At 39.3% G+C, this 13,048-nt stretch overlaps 3 protein-coding genes across 5 annotated transcripts in view; 2 read left to right on the forward strand and 1 right to left on the reverse strand.

The window, feature by feature from the left end:
• abca2 (ATP-binding cassette, sub-family A (ABC1), member 2) overlaps positions 1 to 2,196 on the forward strand; it is a 75,610-nt gene extending 73,414 nt beyond the window's left edge. Inside the window, exon 49 of the mRNA XM_053228731.1 lies at positions 253 to 2,196. Coding sequence (XP_053084706.1) covers positions 253 to 288 — 36 coding nt within the window. The 3' untranslated portion in view covers positions 289 to 2,196. The remainder of the gene's footprint in view (positions 1 to 252) is intronic.
• A 46-nt stretch (positions 2,197 to 2,242) lies between these two features.
• On the reverse strand, positions 2,243 to 6,559 carry paxx (PAXX non-homologous end joining factor). Of its 3 annotated transcripts, none has more exons than XM_053228733.1 (9): positions 6,478 to 6,559; positions 5,423 to 5,442; positions 5,201 to 5,328; positions 5,002 to 5,062; positions 4,226 to 4,275; positions 3,921 to 4,105; positions 3,524 to 3,574; positions 3,333 to 3,423; positions 2,243 to 2,479 (listed from the first exon to the last, which is right to left on the reverse strand). In XM_053228733.1, the coding sequence occupies exons 1-9, from the start codon at positions 6,542 to 6,544 to the stop codon at positions 2,431 to 2,433; spliced, it is 702 nt and encodes a 233-aa protein (XP_053084708.1). In that variant the 5' UTR covers positions 6,545 to 6,559; the 3' UTR covers positions 2,243 to 2,430. The 3 variants fall into 3 exon arrangements, with proteins under 3 accessions (XP_053084708.1, XP_026787014.1, XP_034154954.1); XM_026931213.3 differs by lacking the exon at positions 6,478 to 6,559 and adding an exon at positions 5,577 to 5,779; XM_034299063.2 differs by lacking the exons at positions 5,423 to 5,442; positions 6,478 to 6,559 and adding an exon at positions 5,577 to 5,758.
• On the forward strand, positions 5,851 to 12,618 carry dph7 (diphthamide biosynthesis 7). Its single transcript, XM_034299062.2, has 9 exons — positions 5,851 to 6,062; positions 6,162 to 6,277; positions 8,474 to 8,561; positions 8,685 to 8,779; positions 8,905 to 9,062; positions 10,358 to 10,430; positions 10,535 to 10,600; positions 10,705 to 10,877; positions 11,809 to 12,618. Exons 1-9 carry the CDS (start codon positions 5,925 to 5,927, stop codon positions 12,228 to 12,230), a joined length of 1,329 nt encoding a protein of 442 aa, XP_034154953.2. The 5' UTR covers positions 5,851 to 5,924; the 3' UTR covers positions 12,231 to 12,618.
• Positions 12,619 to 13,048: the final 430 nt, after the last annotated feature.

A 13,048-nucleotide genomic window follows, 5' to 3' on the forward strand; every position in this document is an offset into this window, starting at 1 on the left:
GTGTATAATGTAAGTACTTCTTTTGGTGGCATTCTATAACATTAAATGTTACTATAAATGGTACTATAAATAACATTGTAATCGTTGACTGTTATGGTATAAGAGGAATACAACACTTTGGTTAAGGCACCAGCCAGTCACTGATTCTTTTCCAAAAACAGCACACCCCACTGTGTTTAATTCCTGAATTAGAGTACAATTGATTATGATAATGAGGTACTCTAATACTTTTTTCTTTTTTTTATCCTTTAGGTGCAGTTGTCCTTTAACACAGATACTCTTTGCTGAAACAGCGACCTCCGTCAAAGAAACGTGAAAAACACAGCCTCAAGTAAAGACTTTCATCTGACCAAGGGAAGATGTTCCTAATCTGCTTTCTCTGTGGGTTCATCTGTCTGGCCTTAAGAAGAGAAGAGACGTGTTGTTTATCCGTGTGCGCTGTGCTAGTGGAGCGAGCCTACAGGCTTCCTGAAGACTACAGGCTTCCTGATCAGAGCCTCAGACGCGGTGCTGTTATAGAGCGATTTTGCGTTTTTGGAGAAATGGTTATGGAGAATATCCCTCTTTTAGGATGGGATCAAAAAAGTTTATTCAACGGATACATGGTACAGATTTTTTTTTTTTAACACAATTAAAAGGACTAAAAAAAAGGTTCATGCTGTTCTGAACTCGCGCTATACAGCTGTTGATGTCATGAAATAACATATCATCCCTGATAAACGACGACCGTTTGGGGTTCCACCTTTGTATCATGTTATTTTTATGACTGATTTGTTTTTCAGCTGAAATGCTGATATAATGATTTTTTTTTTTTTTTTTTTTTTGTAAAATCAGATCTAACCTTTGTTAATATGTTGAACCTGCCTTGAGAGCATGCTATATAGTCAAGCCTGTGGTACGTCCTATATTTTATTGATTGAAATGTTTTTAAGGCGTATGTCGTATATTTAAAATTGTACAATTCCCAACGTACAAATGCACCTTTACAGGAGACGTGTATTGAAATACTGGTTTGAGTTTGGTCGTCAAACTGGTCCATCCCTGCCACAGGGGACGGTATGAATACGGCGTCGAATGTTTAGTGAATGTAAATGGCATGAAAATATTTTTTTGCACAGAGCGGTGCCTCAGTGAAGCGTCCTGAATTTCCCATTTTGTCAGATGAACGGAGCACTTTGTATATTTTCATTTGAATGTCCGTTGTGTAATTACAGGCAATGACAGTCATCGCAAAGACGTAAAGTTGCGTTATTCTCACTTTTAGGTGATGCGTACGTTAGAAAGACAGAAATTTAATCGTTAACTGTTTTGCATTCACTGTGAAGCCAAAGGTGAACTTCTGATTCACTCTTATTAAAAACGGATAGATTTCAGGAGATTTTTGTTGCATTTGTGCAGATTACTTGATAACGATGTATTTATTTTACCCGTAATTCATTTTGCACTGTACTGTGTGCTAAAGACATGAAAAAAAACCAACAACAATGTGTTCTTTTTAAAACTGATGTCCTGATGTGTGCTGGATTGTAGTTACTGGAAGCTGTACAGAACTGTTTGAGCTGTGCTATAGTGTTTCGAGTGTTTAACTCTGTTCAGTGCTCTCGCTTTAGCATAACGCTGGTCTGTGAAGAAAACCTCATTTTTAAATACAGTATCCTCTATTTTAAGCATAAATAACGAAAGAAAGAAAAGGAATCGCTTGGTATATGTACATAAGGATGACCCCTGGGCATCTTTGTGATTTATTTTCATGTGATATGACCAAAGGGAAAATGAAGCATATTTTTCGATGTATGAACTAAATGTGAGTTAATTGCATCTTTGCTAATGTTGTTGTAAATAAGAGTCACATGTTCAAATCTGCTGATTAATCCTACTTCACCAGAAAGCATATTACTATTAAGACACCAGCAAACAAAGAGGGACGTTTAATGAAGTGATTTGGGTTAAGATTTAGTTTTTACCCGGGAGTAAATACTTTCAAGCGTCATTTAATTAAGTGCATATTCATGGATATGATTCGTGTGTGGATTTTTCCATGCTAATAAACCTTGTTTGAATTCCAATTCAGACTGACTTGTAACAGACTGACTTGCCTTCTAAGCTCGTTTCTGATGATTACGTTTCCATATTCTTGTGCTGAGCTGTTCAGGTGTTTTTAATATGAACAGGAAATAAAAAAAATGTTGAACTGTGTTTTCTTTGTCTTATAAAAAAATAAAAAAGGCCACATGTTAGCTCCTTTTAAAAAAATAGCACATTTGTTTATTTCAGACTAGGTTTAAAAGGTTTAAAATCATGCAAGTTTAAAAATCATTCTTAATAATTATTTCAGTTGATAAAGTCAGACTTGTAGTAATTGCACTGATTGTGTTGGAGGGTTAAAACAGGATCATGCGCAGTCACGTCATAGGGTCAGGATCAGGAGATTCATGTGTCATCTCCATCGTCAAAGGCCACTCCTATAGCAGAGCGCTTCCTGCAAAAAGCAAAACAACCAGTGAGAAATGTTTTCCATGGTTAATATTTTCCTTATTACTATTATTATTATTATTATTATTAGTAGTAGTAGTAGTAGTAGTAGTATTGCACGTTTTATCATCATCATCATTATTGCACTTTTTGTTATAATAATAATAATAATAATAATAATAATATTAATAATAATAATTATTATTATTATTATTAGTAGTAGTAGTAGTATTGCACTTTTTATCATAATCAATATTATTATTATTGCACTTTTTGTTATAATAATAATAATAATAATAATAATAATAATAATTATTATTATTATTATTATTATTACCAACCAGGAAGTGAGGGCATATCTTCACAATGGTGTGATGTGTTCAGACATAATTTTGGATATCATTGAAGGACCTCAGCCTAAGAGAAGTAAAAATCTTCTACAAATTTCATCCAATCATCATGAAATTTCGTTCACAGCATTGTGAGACCAAACCAAACAAAGCTTGTTTCTCAGATTTTTGATAAGCAGGAAGTTTTGACCATAACCTGCAAATGAATTTGATGGCTAAGTCACCAAACAGGAAGTGAGGGCATATCTTAGCAACTCTTTTAACACCAAACTTCTAGTTTCACAGAATAGAGATCAGACTCTAATGCAAAATCAGTGACTTTTACCTGACAGGGAATAAGCAAAAAGTCTGCTAAACAATTCACCTATCTATCAGCTTAGAACCCCAGAACTTTGTTAAGGTCCTAAAATGTTCCTTTAAACATTCAGCCACTCTAAATGTTAAATGCTCTAAATGCTATAAACATTCAGCCACTCTAAATGTTCATACAAATTTGTTCAAGTCAGTCACCGTTTTGTTCCTGGGTTGATGAGTGAATCCCCTGGAAGGCGTTTCTTTACTGCTATCGTTGGGCCAGTGGGCTGTCTCCTGGGTTCAAATCCTAAATAAACACAGCTGCCATTATTCAGCATGTAGCCTACTTGTTCACCATCTGGAATGTTACATATAAAAGAAGGATGCAGGATGACACTTCTACATACCCATGCTCTTCTTCTGTGGGGTCTTAAGAGGGCTTGATGAAGACGTGGCTCCTATCAGGGTACAAAACCTGGCCTTTAGATTCAGATGGTGCTACTGGCGACACTTGACAACTGACTGACTGACAACAATTTATCTGTATGATCTGCCTTAGACACTCTACAAAAAGTCTAGATAACATATTTGTAATTTGAAACAATGCAATCCGGCTATACTAATCAAGTTCTTAAGCATTTTCAAAGAACTGAATCAGCCCATTTGGAACTCCCACGATTAGTAAATAAGGTGTATGCCAGTTTATCTTGGACGTGTTAAGGAATATATGAAGAATATGCCCTGTTTTCTGTCGTCTCTACAGCGCACTTTAAAGATAAAGTTCTACTGAACAGCTTTATATACCTGTAGTGTCCTGCTGCATTAGACTGTCCGCCATCTTAAAGAGCAGATCTTTGAGCTCTGTCCTTCCCTCCTGATCTGTGAGCTTGGAGAAAGACACATTCTGGTCTGCAGGCTCAGAGCTGAAGTGAAGCACAGCGTTATCCTCCTGCAGGGAGACAAACGCACTGCCGCTCCTGCATGCACTCCTAAATCCAGCACACAAGAGAACCAGGTCAACCCAAGAGTGAGCAAAATAAAGGCTCATTAATCTATTATCAATCATCTATCTATCATGGTGCTTCTTTTAATTAAATAAGCAACCTTACTTTAGTTTCAGGGCATAGTCTTCTGTTGATTTCAATGATAATTTGTTCTTCTGGAAAGAAAAAAAATGAAGATGATTATCTTCTTCACACTTTTAAAGCAAAAACTATATTAATACTTTCAGTATCACGAGTCATGGTGGTCCAGAAACCCCTGTAGACACATGACACATAACCAGTGGTCTGTGATTATAGTGAATACATGCTATTTAATAGTTAATATTTAGTTATTGTAGTTATAGGTCTATGTAACTGGTCACATAAATGAACTGGGTTTAATCTAAAGCTCATTAAATTAAAACCAATTAGAAATAATGTTACCTTGAAGCCATCTTAATAAAACTAGGAAAACTGCTTCTAATAAGATCCAAAATTTCAAATACACAATTTATATTCTGAGTTTTGTGGGTGGAAAGTTCAGGATTAAAAATCTAACAATTCCAATAAATAAATACAGCTAAGTGCAAAAGTTTGTGCACCCTTAAGGATAAAATAATGAATTTAATTTATACCAACAAGACATTCAGAGTGTTGGGTTTCATGGATGTTCCTTCATAATATCTAGTAAGAAAAATGATTAAATAATATATGCCCAACTATTTTCCATTTAAATACCAGGGTATGCAAATGTGGCATCCACTGCATGACAGTGCATGGTTGCTCAGTATTAGAATATTTGTATTATTCTGATTAAATCAATACGAGGTGATGGTATGAAGGTCAGTGAAAGAGGTCTCTGGCTGCAAAATGGTGAGAAAACCTGATTTAGAGGAACTTACAAGCTGTGAGAGGGCTTCCTCTGACAGATCTGCTTTCCAAACAGCTTCACCATTGCTCAGTCTGAGGAAGAGATCACAACACAACTGGTGAAACCTCCCTAATTAAAACAAATAAAATAAAATAACAACAACAAAAAAAAAAACACCTAATGATCTTGTGTTAAGACAGTTTATCCTCTGTACTGCATTATCAACTCACCCAATAATTATCCCTGCAGGCTTCTTTTGTGTAAAACAGACATATTTGGACTGATCCTTCTTATCTGTCAAGGTGCAAAGGACACTTTTGGACTGAGAAACGACCTGATCCATGCCAAAGCCACAGAACTACAATAGATACACCACAATTAACAGAACATGCATTGTTATACCTACAATGACGTTTGTAAATACGAGCGGCAGCCACGTGACCCGGAAGTACCTTTTGCCGGTAACTATTTTCTGTTATGGAAAAACAAAACAAAACAAAAATACTTTAAAAAAAATCCAGAATAAGTTCTAAAGGTTTTTGGTCATGCTTAATATTCAATATTTCCTCAGAGTGGGAATTTTATGAATGCCAGCGAAATGGTTACCGGAAGTAAAAGTTCTTTCATTGCAGTTGTAAACAATGCCTGTTGTTTAGCATTGGTAATAAAATGCGAGTCGTTACATTACATAGTAAATTAGTTTAAACTGCAATTTAATATCAACATCTGAAACTGAAACGAGCATTTGCACGCTGATATCCTTCTCTTCTGTCCATTAGTTTTTGTTTTTTTTTAATCCTAGCTTAACTATCCCACGACGCTACGTTGACATGACATCAATCACGTGATCTGCCTTCGCCGTCCTACTCCCTTCCCCACCATGTTCGCGCATGCGTACAGTGTGGAGCCTTTCCCCAAGCGCGTGGCGTCCTGTAGCATGCAGAACTTGGTGAAATGGGTTCCTCTAGAACCCGCAACCTGCAGGTGTTTGACACGGAGCTGAGTGCGGACACGGTGGAGTGGTGTCCCCTGTCTCACTACGCCCACATTGTAGCCTGTGGCACGTACCAGCTTCAGAAAGACGATGAGAAAGTGAGTTAGGCTGAGAAGTTAGGAATGAAAAACTGCTTCAGCATCATGAAGCTGTTGCTCAGCCTGTAATTCTGCTTAATGCTCTGTGTGTGTTTGCAGAATCCCAGCAGAATTGGTCGCCTCTACCTGTTCCAGTTTGACCAGCAACAATCTTTCACTCCTCCACTCACTGAGATCCAGCGCATTGACACTCCAGCTATACTAGATCTGAAATGGTATGTGTGTGTGTGTGTGTGTGTGTGTGTGTGTGTGTGTGTGTGTGGTGGACTGGACTGGATAAACCCTTCACATAATCAGATTATGACATTTTCTACTCAAGCTATGAAAACTCCACATTTTCCTGGACTGAAATATGCATATCTGGTGCACATCTCTCAATCAGAAGTATAATTCTAACTTTTTAAAGTCTGGTTACCTCCAAAAGTGAAAGATTTCATTCCACATGCACTGAAAGACACCCGGCGTACCTCTACACACATCATCTAATCTACTTATGGAAAAACATTAGTGTCAAATTAGAAGTTCACTGTGCTGATTATCAGCATCATCCACATCAGTCTCTGTCTCGTCACCTGAGGTAAAAGTCACTCGAGGCATTTAAACACGAGCCTCATCATCATCATCATCATCATCATCATCTCTTCACTCCACTGATCATCAGTGGGGAAATGATCGCAGCTTGATTCGGACCTGATCATCACATGATTGTGTAAATGTTTTAAAGGTGCATTAGGTAAGATTAGTGCATTTAGCCCATTCCCCAATCCTGCTGTGTTCATGCAGCTCCACAGCCAGTGTCTATAAAATGACTGGCAGGAGGTTCATCCGAACACAAACAAGGACCGGAAGTCGGTTTTCCAAACAGGTTTTCTCAGCAATTTAATACACTTCTGCTAAAGCCACGCCTTGAACCATTGCTGTTGTTTTTTTCATCACCTACATATGTTCCATGTTATTTGTACAAGTTCGAAATTTTAAAAAATCAACTATTGCACGTTTAAAACTTGTCGATTGTCGTCTGTACAGATTGTTTAAGTGCTCTTCTCTGTTTTGATGATGATGGTGATGATGATGGTGATGATGATGGTGATGATGATGATGATGGTGGTGATGATGATGATGGTGGTGATGATGATGGTGATGTGTTGGCGCAGGTATCTGCTATCTGATTACGAACTAAAGTGATTACGCTTATGTCCGTTTCACTACTGCACATAGCCGTCCAACAACCTGATCAAAGTATGAATGTAGAGTGACATTGACTGTGTGAGGAAATCACACTTAACTAGCGAGATTTGAGACATTGCACACCAAACAGACTGTCTGCTTTTACTGCTGTGTTTGTTAAACTGCCTTCTTATACAACGTGATCTTTATAGGCAGGAAAGCCAAGGCACGTTTAGAAAGTAGCCAAAAAAAAAAAAAAAAACAATCTTTCCCGTGTATTATTTTCCTCACAGCCTTACTGCAGGATTTCCTCAGGGGTCAGTTGTAGGTCCACACCTCTTTTCTTTGTATGCTAAATTGCTAGGCTCGGATGACGTGCTTTAAAACTAGTGAAAGTATTGAGTTAGTAGTGAACATACACAGGTGAGTGTACTTGTGTCATAAATGGTAAGAGCCGTGACACATTTTCCAGTATCCAAATTCAGACCATGCAACAGCGATTTACAAGGTGCTGGAGGTGTAGGCATGTTTTTATACCTGTTTCTGTAATATCTAATGCATTTTTTTGCAGGTTCGCTACATCCAGCTACTTATTATTCAACATCAAACAAGTTTTGGTTAACTTTAAAGGAAATCTTTGTGGAAATTCTTGCGCAACTTTCCACCTACTCAAAATGCAGTCGATCAGTGCCATTGCTTAGCAAAATTGTCAGCTTTGGCTGAGTAAATAAATTTCAGAAAGTTTTACATTTGGAAATTTAAATTTTGGCAAAAAAAAACAAAAAAAACCCAGATCCTTTCATTGGCTACACTTACATGCACAATAATATTCTGATATTAATCGTAATTTGGCAATATTCTAATTAGTATTGAGTCGTGTAAACACCACAATCCTATTGTCCAACTCAGATTAAAATAATATTCCGATTCCCATCCTTGGATTATGCCTGTTTTAATTGGAAATTTGTCGCATGTAAACACCTTATTCAGTAAATCCACTGAAATTGAATATATGCACATGCTCATTCCACAAGGAATTGTGGGTGCTAACAGATGCTTAGCTGTGGGCTAGGTATTTAGGAACGGCAACTCGGGCAAATTTACAACAACCATGTATACAGGAATATTCCGATGCCTGTACGCATATAAACATCATATTCGGAATATGGCTGCAGCCTGAATATAAACAGAATTTGATGTGCATGTAAACGCAGTCGCTGTTATTAATCAAACTTCTTCCTCAGGTGTCATACAGAGATATACGAGCGCCCCCTGCTGGGAATGGCCACAGCATGCGGAGAAATCCAACTGCACAGGCTCAAAGACACGCAGGTGAGACGTAAGACCTACTTTGTGTATACTGATGGAGAGACTGATGTAAGAAATATTACCCTGATTGCTGTTTAAACGCACACATTAAGTGTCCTTTGCGTATCTGACATCACTGTTGAGTAGGATGGCAGGTGTGCTTTGGAGCGTGTGTTAAGCACAGAGCTGGGTCCTAACAGATTAGCACTGTCACTGGACTGGTCAACAGGGAGAGGTGACAGGTAAGAGGCTCTGCGCTTTCAAACTAATCCTGTTCTATACACACACACACACACACACACACACACACACACACACACACGATACCAGCTGACCTGGTTTAAGCTGTTGCTGTGTTTGTTTACAGCTCTGACCCCCGGGTGGTGACCAGTGACTCGACCGGCTCTCTTACGGTGCTGTCTCTGGCTGAGGATAACCTGAGTGCTGTGTCTCAGTGGAAAGCTCATGACTTTGAGGCCTGGATTTCGGCTTTCAGTTACTGGGATACGCAGCTGGTTTATTCCGGTTAGACATGAGTGGGCCTGCTTTTCTGTTGTCATGCTGTCATTATCCTGTCATCTTTCCCTTTATATACACCATGTATATAAACTTGTTTTGAAGATCATACCTTTTAATCAATCAATCAATCAATTAACATTTATTTATAAAGCACATTTAAACACGACATAAGTTGATCAGAAGTTGGGGGCAGTCGTGGCCTAATGGATAGAGAGTCGGACTTGCAACCCGAAGGTGAATCTGAAGGTTGTGGGTTTGAGTCTCAGGTCCAGCAGGGATTGTAGGTGGGGGAGTGAATGACCAGCGCTCTCTTCCACCCTCAATACCACGACTGAGGTGAGACCCTTGAGCAAGGCACCGAACCCCCAACTGCTCCCCGGGCGCCGCAGCAAAAAAGGCTGCCCACTGCTCCGGGTGTGTGTTCACTACTGTGTGTGTGCACTTGGATGGGTTAAATGCAGAGCACAAATTCCGAGTATGGGTCACCATACTTGGCCACAAGTCACTTTAAAAGTGCTGTACAATAGAAAAAGGTAAAACACTAAAAACAATAACATCAACATCTAGACATTTTCAAAAGCGAAAGAATAAAAATATGATTTAAGGGAAGATTTAAAAAATAGCTAATGATGACGCAGATCTCATAGGAACGGGGAGACTGTTCCAAAGTTTGGGTCCGGCCACAGGAAAAGCCCAATCACCCTTAGATTTACATCAACCGCAGGAGACAGACAAATGTAATCGATTGGAAGATCGGAGCGCTCTGGATGGAGACTGAAGGGTGAAGAAGGTCACTGATGTATTTTGGTGCAAGACCAGACAGTGCTTTATACACAAAAAGAAGAATTTTGAAATCAACTCTAAACTCAACAGGAAGTCAGTGAAGCAATGCCAGTATGGGGGAAATGCGATCCCTCTTTCTAGACCCTGTTAAAAACCTAGCTGGCGCATTTTGAACAATTTGTAAATATTTTTATATCGCATAATAAATAGTTTGGCTTGACATCATTAAAAAACAAGGGCACACAAGCTCCTACACTCTCCTCAAGATAGTCGGAATCTATGAATATGCAAATTGGACACGCCCACTTCACCAGTAATAGGCAGATTTTTAGGCTGTTTCTTACAAAATGCAGTAAAACTGCCTCATCGAGAATCTTATCAAGTCAAATGAATACGCTCAAACACATCTAATCATTACAAGTACGCCTAAAATTAAATAGCATCTGATTTCATCAGATAAAGTTCATATAAATGTCAGTTCTTTTTAGGAAACATTTGTTTGTAATGTGATGTCCCAGGTGGTGATGACTGCAAGCTTAAGGGCTGGGATCTGAGGATGGGTCCCTCTTCCCCTACATTCACCAGTAAAAGGTGACACTTGCATGCATTTTACTGCAGATACAAAGATCTGTCATCATTGTGTCTACTATCATTTCTGTCATGTCAGATTCTACTGTTTCCGTCTTCCTTCACAGGCATTCGATGGGAGTGTGTAGCATACACAGCAACCCCCATCGAGAGCACATCTTGGCTACAGGCAGGTAAAGCAGCTCTAATTTCACTCCCACATACGTGGAGAATGAACACGGTCCACACTGCTGAATCGTATTACTTTATTCCTGTGTCCTTTTTGTGTTTGCTTTAGTTACGATGAAAACGTGCTATTATGGGATGGGAGGAACATGCGACAGCCTCTCAGTGAAACGGCAGTGGGTGGAGGAGTGTGGAGACTGAAGTGGCACCCTGTTCATGAACACCTGCTGTTGGCTGCGTGCATGCACAACGACTTTCACATTCTTCACTGCCAGCAAGCTGCGGGTAAGCCGGAAAGTGTGTTTTAGTTTCCGAGGACGTCCCATTTGCTCCACGATCTGTAACGTTAAAATAGCCTGTACTAAACACAGTAAAATATTAAGAGGTGCTATTCCACAAACTAATCTAATGGCAGTGAACAATTAGCTCAAATTAATATTCATCTAAACTCTCTAAATAAATCACTTCAAACAAGTTATACTGTAGCCTAATTAATTGTTGTCTTAATTTGGCTCATGCGATTTTGAGAGACCCACAAAGCGTAGTTAATGCTTTACGGTAGAGGCGTGCTTCAGGACTGGGATCCCACAGGACCCAACAAAAACGTTGGCGGTCTGGTATGAAGCTCGCGGGATGGAGCTTCGTCAAGTGAAGACCAGAAAGGCTTCACGTTGTGTTTTCTTGGTAACAGGACAAGCTGCGATTTTGTTTTGTTAACTTCAAGAGACAGAAAAAGGGGCTGGTGAGGGAACGACTTTTTCTAGCTGTTATAAGTTATAACAGGGACTAACTTGTCTCATGGACGTTCCACAACATCACAACTACAAATGGATAAAAAGCACTATGTATCTTGCACTAATAATATTTTAATGGTTGGCAAACTGCTGTGGTATACGATGAATAAAACACTTTAAGACATGCTGTTATTGGAAAATAAGCAACTCCAGGGTGGTAACAGTAACTCCTCTTCATCTCAGGACACATCACACCTTCCCCGTCGTTGATTATTTTTCTATAACGTCACACTCTGTTATGTTTTATTCTTCACTTAACTGCTTTATCACGGTCATGGTGGAAATGGTATTGAAAATTATTTTGATTATGTTGTTAATAACATGATATCAACTAGATTCTACTGACAGTAGTAGAACCTAAAGTATTTTTTTTTTCTATCAGCTGTACTTTATTTCTTAGCGCTCCATGTTTGCTTTAACAGACGGAAATGAAGGCCCGTGTCCTATCCTGGCGTCTTACATCCTTCACAACTCGTTAGCGTACGGAGCTGACTGGTCACGGCTTCCCCTGAGCGGCCCTCCACCCTCCTCGCCTCCTACAGAAACGACACCAGCTAGCCTCACCCTCACAGAGCCCAAAGGCCATCTCAGGATCCAGTACGAATCCCCGACCGCCAGCTTCGACACCTCACTGGAGGACGAGTGCGGACGCTACATCCCTGATCACACCACTGCTGTCTCGGCTCCGGCTCCTGTCCCCGGCGTCGGAGACAACTCGGCCTCTTTATCCTGCCTGCTGGCGTCCTGCTCCTTCTACGACCACATGCTGCATGTGTGGAGATGGGACTGGAGTCCAGAGACTGAGACGCAGTCAGCAGAGACCGGGCCTACTCCCTCTTCCTGAGTGTTTATCTTTGGATGGGCGCAGCAGTAACAGAAGAGCAACTATGGGTTCTTTTCAGAACAGACAGGGTACTCTGCGAACTGAACAGATACTACAGCTAATAAATATCCAGAGATGGACCTTTTTTAGATTGTCCCATTCAGACGGGGCTTCTTATAGATCTTCCAGTCACTTCCTCCACATGGAATATTTACATACTTTTATATCATCTATGCACAGAACACACATATAAAATGCACAAAAATATCAATAAATTACATTATATACATGTATATCTTATTTGTGCTTTTTTCTGTTATTTACGGTGAAAGAGTGCAGTGTTCACTTGGCTTCCACTTTTCATTATAGCTGTTTTTATTTCATGTTTCCATTAAATGTGGTACATATATCACTGAATGATCTTTGATGATATTCTCGGCTGAATGTCAGTCGTACTGGACCTATAGGACCATATGCTGGATTTACAGATCAGTGCTAGATTCCACCCAGAAGTTCACCCCAGAATTTCAGGCCATGAAGCTACTGGTTGTCACCTGAAAGGGCCCCATGAGAGAAGGAGCTTCAGTATGTGTGTGATGGCTTTTAGTTAACTATTTAGTTAACTATTGTTAACTATTTACTGAAGTACTGGGACTTTTTTCAGCCAAGGACCCCTTGGACTGTAATTTAATTGTGTACAATAATATTCTGGCTATTTATTAGAGCCATAGAGCTTTTTATTCATTAACTTTACAAAAACAGAACAGATTAGGTCCAAATTGACATTATTTATGAGCTAGTGACTAGAAGTGTAAAAACACTGATCATGATGGGTTGTA

The sequence above is a fragment of the Pangasianodon hypophthalmus genome, chromosome 24 (assembly GCF_027358585.1).
Source record: "Pangasianodon hypophthalmus isolate fPanHyp1 chromosome 24, fPanHyp1.pri, whole genome shotgun sequence".
Taxonomy (NCBI): Eukaryota; Metazoa; Chordata; class Actinopteri; order Siluriformes; family Pangasiidae; genus Pangasianodon; species Pangasianodon hypophthalmus.

Bases quoted from the DNA above. Each gene is read 5' to 3' on its own strand.
- paxx (XM_053228733.1), bottom strand. From the start codon at position 6,544: ATGATGTGTGTAGAGGTACGCCGGGTGTCTTTCAGTGCATGTGGAATG. The intron at 4,276-5,001 runs GTAAGTTCCTCT...TTTTCTTTCCAG, and splicing joins AGGAAGCCCTCTCACAGCTT to AAGAACAAATTATCATTGAA. The intron at 3,424-3,523 runs GTATGTAGAAGT...GTGTTTATTTAG, and splicing joins CCCACAGAAGAAGAGCATGG to GATTTGAACCCAGGAGACAG.
- dph7 (XM_034299062.2), top strand. From the start codon at position 5,925: ATGGGTTCCTCTAGAACCCGCAACCTGCAGGTGTTTGACACGGAGCTG. The intron at 6,063-6,161 runs GTGAGTTAGGCT...GTGTGTTTGCAG, and splicing joins TTCAGAAAGACGATGAGAAA to AATCCCAGCAGAATTGGTCG. The intron at 10,601-10,704 runs GTAAAGCAGCTC...TGTTTGCTTTAG, and splicing joins CACATCTTGGCTACAGGCAG to TTACGATGAAAACGTGCTAT.